General features: G+C 37.2%; 1 protein-coding gene across 1 annotated transcript; it reads left to right on the top strand.

The window, feature by feature from the left end:
• Positions 1-7,860: 7,860 nt before the first annotated feature.
• LOC116266419 (ATP-dependent Clp protease proteolytic subunit-related protein 4, chloroplastic) lies at positions 7,861-15,915 on the top strand. The gene is made up of 7 exons (XM_031647637.2): positions 7,861-8,268; positions 10,291-10,494; positions 11,707-11,762; positions 14,824-14,950; positions 15,069-15,146; positions 15,508-15,621; positions 15,695-15,915. Exons 1-7 carry the CDS (start codon positions 8,017-8,019, stop codon positions 15,764-15,766), a joined length of 903 nt encoding a protein of 300 aa, XP_031503497.1. The 5' UTR covers positions 7,861-8,016; the 3' UTR covers positions 15,767-15,915.
• Positions 15,916-16,302: the final 387 nt, after the last annotated feature.

Here is a 16,302-nt window from a genome sequence, read left to right as displayed (position 1 = left end):
GAAGCATGTCTCCTAACAATGTATATTGAAATAAAGTCTCTTCTGTTTGAGTTTTCTTATATTGTTAGCATTCTTTTTTTATGAAGATGATGAATATTTCATCATACCGTTTTAGTTGAAAGCCGAAGCCTCTCATCTTTTTAGGATTACTTTCGGTACCTTGGGATGTTAACATTCTTTTCAATCCCACACTCCACAAAAATAGCACTAGTAGTACTGAAACAACTTGCTTCAAATTTGAACTTAATTAGCTTTGTGATAACGGCAAAAGTAACGAGAGGAATAAATTAATAAATATATTAAATAAAGAGTTAATATTAAATTATTAAGCTTACGCATATATAATTGCCAACAATCGTTAGATAAGCCAGAGATATCTCTCTTCTTTTATGCTTTCAAACACACCAATAATCTTGGCTTTATTTTTGTTATCTTTCTCCTTCTTAACTCTAATGCTCTTGAATTGAAATGCAAAAGATCAAGTGGGAAAAGGGAATGATAACAAATGAAAATAGAAAATTGTCTTGTATACTTTTTGAATGCTTACAACTATACACTATACACTGCGAGTTGTGTAGCATGGATGGTCAAACTTACAAGATAATGAAAGTTCAGTCGTCAGCATGGTTTTTGTGGGTATTATTTTTATGAACTATAAATAATTCTTGTGGGTACTATTCTTCTGAACTAGATATTGTTTTCCACCAAATTCTGAGACAACCTTATACCTCGGGGTAAAGGGAAAAGGAAATGTGCTTCAACCTCTTCAGGATAATCGCGCCATCAGCCCCACACTCCTCCAAAAAAAAAAATCCACTTTGTCCTTCAGAAAAATTGATTTGAATAAATCAGAATTTATAAAATTTTTAACAATTGTAAGTTTTAATTTTATCAGCTCATAAAGTTTAATAATATTTCATTTTCTGGACTAATTTTTTATTGGCATATTTTCATATATTGTAGACCTTCTTAAAATATTGACAGACGTATAAAAGAAATATTTGGTTGTTTCCAAGGAGCGCCACGAATATTCATGAACCAAATTAACCACATTAGAATTGAATGATCACAAACTGAACCCAACCAAGATCACAGCAGAAAGCAGCGGTGCTGTTGAAACTGAAAAGGTTACTATCAAAAATAAATTAAAAGAAGCATTTAATGCGAGAAAATGAGAGAAGCCAAAATAAATGATTATTTATGAAATAGCACATCTAAATTTAAAAAATATTTATTTCGTATCTAAGCTGTCCACAAATGTTGCATACTTTACAAAAAAAATCAATTTAGACAGAGACATATATCCTGCAATTAATAGGAAATTTGAAGATTCCGATCGAACAGGCCGATTTGAACACGTAACCTTTATACATTTATGGCCCTGTATAATCATAAAAATAATAAAGTTAAAAATTACAACGACGCCAAGAAAACAAGAGAAGATTTCAATTTGGGGCTCCAGCCTTTGAGAATAATTCAGAAAAATATTCATTTTTTGTGATTTTTGGTAAATCCAGGATTTATATGAAGACTGTTGCATAGGAAAAGTGAATTTTCATTTCTTTAAGAGAAATTCACTCTTATTATTTTTTATTGTTATTTAACAATCATATGATATGTTTTATAATTCGGTGAGTAGGAAGTTAACAACCCATTGTTCGAAAAAAACCTAAAAGCTCCTTTATTTCTTGACATTTAGGGTTATGGTTTGTGTTGGTACTTACATAGACTACAATACACCTGTCAACTAGAGTGTCATGATCCTACTTTTTACGGTCCAAAAAAATAACATCCATGAAAATTAAACATGTGATTGTCTTGTGTGCACGATCAATATGTTTTGCTTTTGAGACCATTGTAAATTTTATTAAAGAATAAAAAAGTAAGTTTTCATTTAACTTGTAAGAAAATGGGGAAAACCAAAATTTAAAAAATAAAAAATTATTAAAAGCATTTTTTTTGAAAAAATTTCAATCATCACTAACAATTAACTTCCCCATATTGTTAAAATACAACACGGTTGTTTTCCTTTTAATTAAAGATGTATAATTGAATAAGTAAAATTCAACATTTTGTTATTCTAAAAATAGCATAAAAAATGGACTCATCAATTTTGACATCCAGGAACAAGAACCAATTTATTATTTATTTGGCATAGTTAAATATGCATTAAAGTAATTATTATACTTAGACAAGTCAATGTAAACTAATGAACATGATTAATCTTTTCTTATTTGCATTGAGAGTAATTTAGATATTTTATATTATTAACCAAACTTAAGTTAGCCTCAGCCTTTAGTAAATCAAGCAAGGGACTTTTTAACAATATAAAAAGTTAGGTGTGCAACTGACTCAATATCACTAAATCTTTAGGTGCATTTTCAAAAATCTCTCTTTAGTCGAAGAAGAAGGGGAAAGGATAAGGCGAAGATTTCTTTCCGTGTTTGTAAGGGTATTTTAGACATTTCACCGGAGCATTATTGAGAGATGTCGGTCGATGACGACCTGCCCGTTCAGCTGGCCGTTGGAGTTTTTGAGAGTTGAAAAATCAGAAACATTTACCAATATATCCTTACAAAATTCACGTGTAGACGAGTGTACCCCTGTCTTACTTGCTTTTTTTAATTAAATAGGCCCCATCTTTTCTTTATGGCCCCTCAAATTGGCCATCTTTTCGTAAAGCTGCAATAACTGTCAGTCTTTTTACCGGATGGCACTTTTGTCTTCGAAGACAAGGAGGATTCAAATGGATCGGCTTCGATGAGATCTTCGATCCATAACTAACCAGTTGCTTCCGAGATTCCAAATGCACCTCGGATCGGGTGTGGACTTCATTATTAGTCGGATCCAATGAATTCCTCATGATTTTCGTTGGTTCGGTAGTCTCATCACGTTTTAGATTTGGATTTGGTTGCAGCCGATTGGATTTTTAAGCTTCAGATTTAAATTTGTAAGCTAGGTGGTCTTAGTTCTGCCGCGGCCGATCAAGAGTTAGACAACAAGGAACTTACTTGAATCGGACCTCGGTGGGAGATGGTACATCCTTTAATTAGAGTGTCAATTACAAGAATCAAACCGACGACTAAACTTTCACGAGCCAAACCGTTCGACCCCACACCTCTTAGAGCCTATATATGGGAATCTGGTGCATTTTTAATTGGATCCGTATTGGAAACCAGCTGTTGGTGTTAGTTGGGTTTGAGTTGGACGCAGGCTTGTTCAGGTCCTGCATGATTGGACCTAACCTCATTGAGTTAAGAGTCATGTTCAAATTAGGAGTTGATTTAATTAATATCCGATCCGACCCGATGAGTTTAAGATCTGATTTCTTTACATGTAAACGAGTCAGGTTTCGAACTTACGTTACCATGTGGTATGTACACGTTGATCCGATTACTTGTCGGTTCTTATTTTCTTTGCCGGACCCATCCAAACTGGTTCCGAACTCCGAAGTTGGGTCAGTATCGGGTAAAATAACAAGCCATAAGGGAGGGAGGGCCCTAAAAGCCTGATCCACTTTTGTTTTCTCTCTCTCAACTTTAAGAGGCATTTTTACTTTAATTTCATTTTTCAATGTAATTTAAAACCAATTTTAAAAGTAAACTAGAAGATTTTCTGTCTTTTATTTTGTGGGTTTGGGTTGAAGTTTGACCGGAAATTAAGGTAAGTTTAAACAACCAAGAGAAGCTCATTTCATCGTTTCTGAAAGAGGCCACTGCTTTTCTGTGCCCGTCTCTTAAGTTCACAGAGTTACGATCCAGAAGAAAAGCACATTGAAACGTGACAGTGACTATTTCAGGATTCGAACTCGAGTCCTTATAAGAGGTGGACCACCTTACTGCCGAATACATTGCCACCCCTCAGGGCGGTTTTTTAGACAATATAACCTCTTCGAATTTGTATTTGGACCACATGACCTATTTCTGGGTTTGAACGAGCCAGCAGTGGAGTTAGAAATTTCTAGTTAAAGGGTACTCTAAATTTAAATTTAAAACTTTGAGGGACACACATGTAAAGAATGAAAATTATTGAAATTTCTAAATGTAAATAAACTTAAATTTTGTAGGCTGGTTTGGATAAGTGCTGGCACCCGCTAGGGGCAGAGCCAAGAGGGAGACCCACAATTAGGGGCGGAGCGAAGAGGGAGCCCACATAAGTCCTGGCCCCACCTCATTTTTTTTCTTAAATTACATGTAAATTTTAAAAAATTTTATTTGTCCTATATAAAAATTTTGAAAAATAACATTTCAACGTATGTCAAAATTTAGATACTTTAATTCGGCTCTCCTCATAAAAATTTTTTTGGTTCTGCCCTTGGCTACAATGAAGCTCCACCACCAGCGACAATGTAGGTCCGCCATTGGTTTGAACTTGCGCTCACAAAATCCAAACTTGTGTTCTCAATAGCGTCCACATTAGATTGAGGCATGTGACATTGTGACAGTCCTTGCCATACCCCTTGTATCATAGCGCTACTATCAGGCCCACGAGTCAGTTAGGATCGTCAATTAATTAGATATTCCTTTTTATTGTGCATTTTTGTATACTGAAGTTTGTTATTTTTTGAATTGTGAAATATCACAAACTTTACTAAATATGCACAAATACTTACGTTACATGTTATTCATATTTAACTGATGAAAAATTCAAAGATAAAGTCCCCCCACAAACCTACATTCTTTCTTATTTATAAATAAAAAGAAATAAATTATAAAAATTTATGGGCCACACTTGCACCACAGTTTCAAAGCCATTAATTTGAGAGATATAGAGAGAAAGAGAGAGATTTCTTGCAGTTAAATGTTTCAACGCATATTTAATTGCCTCAAATCTAGCTAATATATAAGGAAATTTGAGATCTGCCCACACAGATTTGAAAGCCATGGATCTCAAATTAGAACTCCTTGCCAGATCATATGCTCATGCTTTTTCAATGTGAGAGGGATTTGAAAAACGTGTATATGAAATCTACCTTATGTTTAAATAGTGGGTATCTCTCTCAATATATCTTAGATCTGCATCTGATTTCAGATCCAAGGCCATCAAAGGTACCTTAATAGCAGTTATTGGCTACTCTCACAATAATGGGTTCATTAGTAAGATGAATGAAGTTATTTGAAAATGTTCAAGATATGCTTATGAACTTGAAGCTTGGTTTAGCTTATCATACACAGAAATGATATAAGCTATGGTTTTTGGCTTTTTGCCCAAGAAAACTGCATGGAGAGACGATGCCGGTTGCGGAGCAGCATAAAACCCCAAGGCTACTCCCCGCCCCCTGCCCCCACTAGGGATCCGCAGGCCACTAGCTTGAGCCGGTGCACTGAACTCTTTGGACCCAGGGTGGAGCCAGAAATTTTTCATGATGGAGGTCAAATTAAAGTTTATAAATTTTGACACAGACCGAAATATCATTTTTCAAATTTTTTATAAGAACAAGTAAAATCTTTTAAAATTTACATGTAATTTTTTTTTAAAAATTTGAGGTAGAGCCAAGGCCCATGAGAGCCCCCCCCTTGGCTCCACCCCTGCTTGGACCTACATATATCAAAGATCATATAAGATGAAATACAAATCCTAAATGACAAAAAATTAATATGTATATTGTACACAACCTCCATACTACAGGTATCCCTTGTGTTCTCTTCCTCAAATTAAATTTTGCATGTACATACCTTTCTTTAGCTTGACTTTATAGCTCTGTCAATGAAGGTGAGTATAGAAAATAGTTAAACATGATCACTGTTCAATGAAACTATTATAGATAGGTGAATCCCTCTGCCAACACTCTTCTTGTTTATATACTTTTGGAAAAGAAATTTATCACTACCAAACCTCCTCTCACACGAGGCTCAGGTTGTTGGTTTAATTGATTCCAACATGTTCCCTAACCATTTATGTTCTTTCTCTAAAAAGATTAGGATTAGAACAATTAACCATTTAACGGGCTCCTTTACATGTCCTCTAAGATTTCTTTCAATTTTTGACACATGGCTAAACTTTTTTATAAGATTCCTTTTAATTTTTGACACATGGCTAAACTTTTTTATTTATCTTTACCTTAATATAGGTGCGTCTATCCTTAATATAGGTGCGTCTATGTGTAGGTCCAAGTGGTGAACCAGCTCTTAGAGAACATGACTCACTCCAATTCATAATATCAACGTGCTCCTAATTGTTTCAATTTCCCTCCCAAAAGGGATAAGAACTAAAACATGACCCATTTAGATGTCCTTAAAGTCTTTTCTCAATCTTCGATACGTAACTAAACCCATTTTATATCTCATGTAGGTTTACCATACCATGTTTATATTAACAAACGCCCTTCACTTTTCACCTGCTGCAGTCTCCTATCACTTGTTGGTCATGAAGACATGGATGTATCCCTGGTTTGTCCACATCTCCACTTTTCCTTTTTTGTATCGGCTGCTCGTTAATGTTCTCGCCCATGGTCGCCCTTGAAGAAGTCGGCCTTTTGCCACGACCCTGCTGCTGCCTAATCTTCTTGCTGTGAGTTGCCTCCAACATATTTAACTACATCAAAACCTATCAACATAACTTGTTCATAAACTTTCATGTGCCTTTTGGTGTTTGAACTTATACAAGATAATGTATCCATCGTTGCAAAAAATGAGTTTAGATATGAGAAAACTGAAAAAATTATGTTCTGAATCTACCAATGCCTCTCTCTCTCTCTTTCACGAGTTTGCACAGTTGGCGGCTTGTAGGTAGTTATAGTTGGTCCTATGGTGGGCTCAGGTCAAGTCCATCTAAAGTCTAGCGGCACGCACACATACACAGACATATATAAGTTTGTTGATAGGTATAGCTGGTTGTACATTGGGCTCAGGCCAAGCCCACCGAAAGTCCTTACACACACACATATAAGTTTGTTGGTTGTAAAGAGGGCTCAGGAACTAAGAAACAAAAAAAATCAGGCAGTAGTAGAAAAATGAGAAAGAAAATCCTTGTATTTCCAAGGAGAAACACAAATTTTAATGCACAAATACAATGAGGGAAATATGATGTGACATTGTCCGTTAGCTGGACAATGGAGATGTGTATTTTTATGGTTAAATCCAACCTCTTGTCCCAGCGGAAAAAGAATTTCACGTTCTTTCTTTCGTTTTTGAGAAGGAAAGATTAGGGAAATTCTATTGATTGCTGCTTTTTCCAGACCTCCGGAAAAAGCATGAAAAAATGATAAATGATCACTATGAGTCATACTCAATAGAATTTGATCAATCTGGTGGAGAATTGAACTAAAAATCCTCTTCTTCGTCATCAATTCAATCACTATTGATCTTTTGGCTCAACTTTATCCCAATTTTGCAGAGGGACCAACCTGCCACCAAAAGCAGAACTCCGTGTTTTTTTTCTTTTCTAGAGAATCTCTTTTCCAGAGAATCTCTCAACTGTTCCAAAACAATTAGAAGGAGATTCTGTCCCATACCGTCTACCAAAGAACAAACGGCCAAGTGAGTCAAAGTAGTCTTAACCTATCGGCTTAATTTTCAGTTCATAAGAATCAAACAAGTGACACACCTAATACATGCCATTTACCCGACCAATTACTCACATCTATTTAGCACTAGTGGCACAAGTCACAGAGAGATTTGTTAAAGTCCATCCATCCCATTTGGCGCTTGTGAGAGAGAGAAAAAGAAAGAGAGCCAATAAAATAGAAATATATAGCAAAATTTAGGGATAAGAAATCTCCTAAGTACATAATCAAACAGCAGAAACGAAACAGACAGACAAAAAGAGACGGAGAGGAAGAGAGAGAAATTTGTCTAAACCCATCCCTGGTTCTAGTCAGCTCAGCCGTGGGGTAATTAGCCGTGCTAAGCTCACGCACTCACTCGCCCAGATCCCTGTCACGCACTCGCTCGGCTAGCCCGTCTCTTGCAAGGGATAAATTCATCAGAGGAACTCCAGAACCCCCTGGGCCGCTGCATCAGATATAGCTGCCAACTCCATAGCGAACCGAGAGGAACCTCTTTTTCTCTCTCCACCATGGAGGTCTCCGTGTCCTCCTGCTTGTCTGGTGAGCCCCGTTTCTTCTCCCACCGAGGAATATGCAGGCCAAGGATGAGCGCTAAGGCCCTAGCTTCCGCTTCTCCCAAACCATCCTCTTTCTCCACCAGTTTCGTTGCTTCTCCCCCAAACGGAAGCGTTATGAGCGAGTTTTCGGGCTACAAGATTCGACCACAATCGCTAAATCCGTCCTTCGTTCCTTCACGCGGTAGAAGAGGAGTTATCACTATGGTGAGGAGGAAGCTTCACGTCTAACTTTCCCCCTTTTTCATGCTGTTTCGCGAAGATGGTGGTTGATAAAATATACAATTTGTTTAAGGGTGGTGCGCATTGCAACCTTAGATGGGCTTGTCTTCTTTAAATCATTTGTTCTTGTTTATTTGTCTCCAAAGGTAGCTCGAAATGCGGAAGTCTGTGATCAGTATCGCCTTTTCAGTTGTGATTAGTTTTCGACCGAAATTTGCATTTTTAGTGTTTTATGGTTCTCTTAGCTCTTTTCTTGTCCTGGCTGTTTTATTCACTACTATAGATGGATTCGATTTCGTTAGGGTGCATTTATGATGTAGAAGTACAGCAGCTATGCTGATGTTAGAAGTAATTCAAGCCGTAATTTTATTTAGCTCCGTCGTAAGTAGCTCCGCTGCTTTACATTAGAGCATAGAAATCAAAATAGTCGAGATCTTTTACTTCATTTATCAACTTCTCCTATTTTATTTGACGCAGACTAGCTAGCGAAATATACATAATTCCAGCAGAATGAGATGCAAAGAGGAATCTAATTCATTGATATCTTATGCTTAATTGTGTCAGCTGGATTTGAACATTAATACTGCAGATAGTTTTGGATCGAGTTTCTCCAGCGGAATTTTAGTTGACCGGCTGCTTAATAGGCTTTGATTCGTATTTTTTGTCGAGTTGGAAAACTCGTTTCTTTCCTGTAATCGCTGGTATTCTTTGTTCTTCTTACCGAAAAGGGAGGCGTATCTCAATAATGGCTTCCTACCTCTTGAAATTTTATACAACTCTTGTTATCATTTGTTAGTTAGACGAACCAAATTGGTTTTCTAAGGTTCAACTTTGAAGTCAAATAAGAACGTCTTGGAACAGAGGACTTTTATGAAATTGTTGTCCCTAGTTCATGATGGTCGCCTGATGGAAGATATAGGAAAAAGGATTTGTGGTAATTGCTTTTACATCTCCATACACAGCAAGCATCTCCTGTCGAGCAGACTTTCAGCATATCTTTGCCTATCAACAGTTGCTAGAATCACCTTCTTCACAAGAAGGTCTGGAATCAACCTGAATAGAGCTTGCTGATAGATACTGGTCTGCTGATTGATAATGGGGAAGAAACAATAGGTCCTCAGCACAGATTGTGCTTTTATGGAATAATCCGTTTGTTCAGTTCAGTTTACTTGGCTGGCTATCATATCTCGATGGTGCAATTTTTTGCAGAAGTTATGAGGGGATAGACAAAGTATGCCTGAAGCACAAGTATCTTGTCTAGCAATGACTTTTCTGTTGTAGTTCACATTTCACCATAGGGTGTCTGAAAGGTATGGAAGGCCTTTGGCTTTCCAGTAATTAGGAGATTTAGCAGCTACCGAAGCGATTCTCTCTCTCTCTCTCTCCCCCACCAACCCCTCCCCCAAGAATTGAATATACTTTCTTTTTATGCTTAAGTTTTATTTCACTAAGCAATTTATATTTGAAGTTCTAACATGAAGACAGAACAGTTTCAACCTTTTGAGTTGAGCTCATGATCCATCTTGTTGAGAGAAAGACTATTTTATTTGAAACTACATAGGTTTAAGAATGTGTGGATATCCCAACTGTTTGTGTGGTTGGGTTGTTCATTCTTATCTGATGTAGTTGCTTGAAAATTAATCTCGTCAAGTGGCAATTGCATGCATAAAGGATATTCTATGCGTAGAAAAGTTTGCCTGAATAGAAACACTGCATAATCTCACATATCGTTTCCTTCCAGAATTTCTAGCTTTCTGGTCAGTATTGTTAACATGTGATTGGCTTTCTTACTTGGCAAGTTGGGGGTTGTCTCATTTTGTTCATTTTCTTGGTTCTCTAGTTATTCATAGACCAACCGATATCCTGTGGACAATTTTTGTTTATACTATGAATCGTTAGGAGTGATGTGTTTTGGTTGGTGATAATTCATGCCCTTTGTTTGTCCAACTGGTCTGAAGCTACCAACCTCTTAGTTTACTTATCCCTTATGCTTTTTTCTTTCAATAGGTTATTCCTTTCCAGAGAGGAAGTGCTTGGGAGCAACCACCACCTGATCTGGCCTCCTATTTGTACAAAAATCGGATTGTGTACTTGGGCATGTCACTTGTTCCTTCTGTGACAGAGTTGATGCTTGCTGAGTTTTTATACCTTCAGTATGAAGATGCCGAGAAACCAATATATCTGTATATAAACTCCACTGGCACAACAAAGGTAGTGGGAACGCTGAATTTTGTCAAGAATCAACTTTCCGTGTTCATTCTGTTTTGTGCAGTTCTTTAGCTTGCTTTTTGGTAGTACCACACATTAGCCGATTCATCTTTCTTGTGCCTGATAGTTAATCTTGCAGAACTTGTACGGCTCGGACCGTTTTAGGCCACGGACATAAACAAGAGTACCGAAATAGATTTTTATATGTTTTTGTGTGATCTAACCTTACAGAGTTGTTTAAGAGAAAACATACATTAAACCTTTTGGGTTTTAGTTGTGTTACTTTCATCTTAAAAAAATTATGGCTGCTAACGAAAATTTTGTAATAGAAAAACTAATACTGTTCATGATAATAACTTAAATTAAAACATGTTCTCTACTAAATTAGTTATCATAAACTGGTTAGCTTGTTGACACACACACACACACACACACACATATATATGGTGTTCTTGAACAAATGGTTCTTCATTGTCGTCATCTTCGATTTATGATGAGGTTTCATATGCCTCTTAACAAAATTCCATTCTCAGTCTCTCTCTCTGGAAATATAGTCAAGCCTTTTTTGCTTTGCAACACTGGGCAGTTCTTCTTATGTGTCCTTGTGCACCTAGAATTCCATGTTGTAGTGTTTCTATAATTTTTTGGGAGCCAACACATAGCACAAAGTGTTGACTTTGAAAATCTACACTCACAAATTCTTAGGTGGAGAAAAGGTGTTTTATGCATTTCAATTTCTTGACCTTCCTAGCTGTTGAAATGATTTGAGTGAATCAATATACCAAAAAGGCTTTATGATGTGATGTTGCAATAAAGCAGTTCTTTCTTAGCTTTGTCTTCCCATCCATATGTCTTACCACTAAGATAATACCTTTGTCCTAATACTTTGTATCCAAGGCTAGATGTTGAGCTTCTCCATGTTTTTCATTTGCCATCTTCTGTACACTTCTGAGGAACAATGTTATGTACAACAGAGCTTTTGCTTGGGTGCCGATGGTGCTTTTATTAGAAAGGCAGCAGGAACCTTGTACTCGTATGGTTGTTGCTTTGTGTAGCTTCACATTTTAGCTGAGAAACCATTTCATTCAATTATGAGTTGATTAAGTTGTAAATTATTTATGCCTCGTAGTTGCCTCAAGAATTGTATTCTGATCTTCATATGGCGGAGATTGATTTTAATGGTGCATTTCCCCCCTTTCTGGCTAAATATTTCAGGGAGGAGAAAAGATGGGCTATGAAACAGAGGCATTTGCAATCTATGATGTTATGAGGTGATGCTTACCCTTATGTTTCATTGTTCTTGTTTTGATGTGCTGATGTGCTTCTGGTCATATCAGTTAAGGCTTCATTTTCATGTGTTTCTGCTTCATATCATTTTAGACTTAAAAGATTTAAGAGTAGTTTTTGACTTGCTAGTTTTCTATGTTCATGTATGTGGCAAGCTATGCCTGTTGACCCTTTGTATGCATCTACTTGTTCATGTGAAGATTTCAAAGGTAGCATGCAACCATAGAAATGCACACAGGAACTGATATTATTATCAGAGTATCTGCAGTTAGAGTGATGGCTCAGATAAAGTGGTTTTATATATTCATTTCTTTTATGTTGGTCAAGGTGCAGTATGCACAGGAACAGGCTTGCCACCAGCCAGTATATATTGTTTTTTACATAAACTGTAGTTGCATATAAAAATGATATGATTACTACAAGTTTGGCATTTTATATGTTACTCGTGCATGTAGCTATTTACATTAGTAAGTTCTATTTGAGTAGGCTAGAAGATTTTTTTTATTAGAACCGTAATTTTCTTCACTTCTACTGATCTGTTTATAATTGTAGGCATCTAAAATAAAAACACAAACATGTGAAAACTAGATCAAATGTGACCTGGGAAAACTCTGCATATGCAAAAAAGTGAAATCATTCATGTTCCAATTTCCAAAGTAACATAAATGAAATGTTTGGTTGGTAAAAAAGAGAGAGAGACCATTAGTGAGTCTTCTTGCCAGTGAATCACTGTTGGTCACTGCTGAGCATGGATGAACTGATGAAGAGATGATTGGAGATTGGAAGACAGAGGGTTTGAATTTTGAAGTTGATCATCTTTCTTTTTTGGGTGAGCAAGAGGTTCATTCTTACCACCTAGAATGAGGCTGAAAACCTCCCACTCCCTTTGCCTCTGGGGTCTTGAGCTGCATTGGCGTCAGCGATGGAAGCGGTGCACCCTTCAACTTGGATGTTGCTCTCCACCAGTTTAAAACGCAGGAGCATAACGCTCATGGGAATCGAACTAGAGACCTGCCTTCTTATAGGCCCCTAACTCGACCAGTTACTCTATGCCCCTTGAGGCGATCCTCTTTCTTTTAGTTATTCAATATACATTGAACAATTTTACCCTAAAAGAGTACAAAAATTAACTCAGTAACTTCAATTTGGTCTAGATTTGGACATTTGAGGGCCTGGATATGTGGACCCCACCCAACATGGCGTTGGCCACGTCCGTCATGAGTCCAAATCCATGCCTATGTTTGCTCTTGTGTCTGCTTGTGTCGACACAACACAGGCACAATGCCTTTTTGAGGCGACTCCTAGTGAGATTGGATAAAAGTATATAAAAATGGGCTAAGAATGCCTGGCCTGGCATGCCTGATTGGATAATCGTTGGGCCCGTTACCTGACCCATTACTAATCGGGCCGGGCAGAGGTTTATTGGGTATGGGTTTGAACTTGGTGTCTGGTACCAGGCCCGATAATTTGTTTACTAAATATTTTTGCATGCTCTAAGAACCAGGTCAAGAACCCTTTCTATAATAGTTTCCCATGGTGGCCTTTTTCAATGCTGTTCCATACATGATGAAATGTTTTCTGTGAAAACCTTAACATTGAACAACTTGCTCAGCTTTAAAGTGTTACATTGAAACTTTTGAAAAGTGTGTAAAAAGGAAAAACTCTCACCTTCATGTTTTTTTAGTTAGTCTATTACAAAAGAGGCAACTGGTACACATTGAACGGGAAAAAAAAAAAAAAGCTTGCTGGGCCTGATTGGGCCGACGGCAATGCATGGGCCTAGCATGTTAACTTGTCAGGCCGCGCTCAGCCCAACAAATCTTGGCCCGTTAAGCTGATTTCTGTGCCCGGGCATGGCCCATTCGGTATTCATAAATAGGTGGGAGATGGGAATGATCTTAAGTTCATGCATGGGTGCCTGCTTTTCTCTTGGTAAAGACATGAAGCACAAGGCTTGCATAGCTGCTTCAGGGCATAAACCTTCAAATCTAGGCTTAATCTCCTCCACCCACAAAGCATGACCCTTTTTCCTTATTTGTCCTCCTTTATCTCCTCCTCTTTCTCCCCTTCCTGCTTGTCTATCTGGACAGGGCAGGCAGCCCACATGCATGAAGAGAAGGGGAGGCATGATTCCTTGTTTGTTGGCAAGGTCTGAAGTGGATGGCTTGATCATTCCATTTATCTTGTTTCTATCTATGTTTTAACGTCTCAATTGTTTCCTTTGTGACATTGTATCATTCAGGACTTGTTCGGATATGGAAAGAAAACAGGGGAACATAAGATAAAAAGGGTATTTTATGTTTTTAAGGGGAGGAGCATGCAGTCTCTTCGTTCTAAAGACAATGCCATGACCAGATAAAGACAATATTACATCTTTAGATACTTGCCTTCTGTTAAATATTTTTCCCATCCAGAGCATTTCATGCAAAGATTTTGATATTGAGACACACCACACTACTTGTCATAGTGCCAACTTATCATGGAATCACTAGTATTGCAAATTGTGGTAAATCTGGGTGCATGTGGAGGCATTTCTGTTTCTATAATTTCAATGCAAAAGGAAGATGGCGACTTTGAAGGAGATGAGCTGCTTATCTTGAAGTGCATGGATCTGGTGATGCATATTGTGCTTCTAAATTCTAATCATGGTTGCCGTCTATGCTTCTTGTATCAATGTATTTTGTCACCTAAGTGTTTCTATGTCTGTAAATAATGGATATCTCCTATGTATAACTAGCTGTGAGATCGTTATAGTTTTAGTATGTTATCAAACGAATTTGGACTCGTGTATCCAACTTTTCTGAGTATTGCTGCTAGTAGATAATCTTTGCAGACATGTAAAAGATTCTAAATTATCAGTTTTCTGATGAAGTGTTGCCATAATTTTCTGTTATTTCCCACTGCTGGCTGGTTAATGGTGGTTGCTTTTGACAACTCATTTTGTTTTTCATGCATGTAATTCACGTTATACCATTTAACTTGTAGATTAGGTAGCATTATCTGTCAGGCGATGTGTGAGATTTGAGTGTCTTTCTGATCTTGCAGCTATATCAAAACACCCATTTTTACCCTATGTGTTGGCAATGCTTGGGGAGAGGCAGCATTACTTTTGGCAGCTGGTGCAAAAGGAAATCGTGCTGCCTTACCATCATCTACGATAATGATAAAGCAGGTACATCTGGTTATGGTCTATTCTCTTGTGAGCTCTCTAGTTCCATTGATGTAAATGCCTGGTATGCAACTTGCTGTTGATTGTGAAACATGAACTTATACTGGTTCATCTCTGTCAGCCTATTGCAAGGTTTCAAGGTCAAGCTACTGATATTGATCTTGCCAGGAAAGAAATAAAAAATGTGAAGGATGAATTGGTAAGAATTCTTTATTTTTTAATGGACATATAATAGTGGAAGATGTATAATTCCCTTTTCTCATGTTAGTTTTCCCTAACCACTTCTTTATGTCTGTCCTCTTCTATCTAATTTTAGAATCACTCTAGTGGATTTTTTGGGTATTTGATCTATTTTCCTAAATGGGGGAAAATTGTATAAATTGTGGAGGAAGAACTCCAAAAAATTAGCTACTTTTGTGGTCAAAGTGGTAATCTAGTGAAACCACTCTAAGTTGTGAGCTTATACTAAGGTTCAACTTTTAACCGCTCGGGCTAGTTTTACTTTTTATATAGGAGGCTCTAGACATACTCAATAAAAAAAATCGAACTTTTGTTGCAAGGTCACTCTTTATGCAAGACATATAGGCAAATCTCGAGAGCAGATCGAGGAGGATATAAGGCGCCCAAAGTATTTCAGCCCAAGCGAGGCAGTTGAATATGGAATCATAGACAAGGTATGAGCTGATGACTTTATTTCTTGTAGAGAAACACCAGCTGAATGGAAAACTCTTATTCAATTTGGTATAGGTACTCTACAATGAAAGAGGGAGTGAGGATCGCAGTGTTGTTGCTGATCTAAGAAAAGCGCAGCTTATATGAAGAAGTTGAATTCTCTTAATTAACTGTAATCACTTTAACCATTAAATGGTGCCATGTTATGATAGAAATCTTTCCATTCTTCAAATGTTAAGAAATGTCAAAGGCCTACATTTGATGAATCTGCAAGTTCTCATGTTGTGTTTTGACTATGCATTCACGACAACGGCTTCTCTATCCCTAAACGCGTTCAATCTGAATCGATGCAATAAATTATCATTAAGAATTAAAATTTAAATATTCAGATGCTTGACATTCTTCCATGTTGGTCCACATTGGCAGATGCACATTGTATTGGCTCGCGAATGAAAAGAATCCATCCAACACGAAACTTGGAAACGGAATACTTACAAAGATTTAATGCCATCGTTTGAGCTTTCTTCTGTTGTAAATTCTAGCGCTGATCATTTTTGTTTTGGGTTTCATTCCATGGTATTAAAGACTACGTTATACCTGGACTGGTTGAGCCAAGTGCCGTATGAATAAACATTTTCCTAGACAAGTTCGAGTGGGGGAATCCAGACACGAACCTTTTTACA

Source organism: Nymphaea colorata, chromosome 12, assembly GCF_008831285.2.
Source record: "Nymphaea colorata isolate Beijing-Zhang1983 chromosome 12, ASM883128v2, whole genome shotgun sequence".
Lineage (NCBI taxonomy): Eukaryota > Viridiplantae > Streptophyta > Magnoliopsida > Nymphaeales > Nymphaeaceae > Nymphaea > Nymphaea colorata.
Note: the sequence above shows the minus strand (reverse complement) of the source record. Positions and strands in the feature narration are given on the sequence as shown.

Bases quoted from the DNA above. Each gene is read 5' to 3' on its own strand.
- LOC116266419 (XM_031647637.2), top strand. From the start codon at position 8,017: ATGGAGGTCTCCGTGTCCTCCTGCTTGTCTGGTGAGCCCCGTTTCTTC. The intron at 8,269-10,290 runs GTGAGGAGGAAG...TTCTTTCAATAG, and splicing joins GAAGAGGAGTTATCACTATG to GTTATTCCTTTCCAGAGAGG. The intron at 14,951-15,068 runs GTACATCTGGTT...CATCTCTGTCAG, and splicing joins CTACGATAATGATAAAGCAG to CCTATTGCAAGGTTTCAAGG.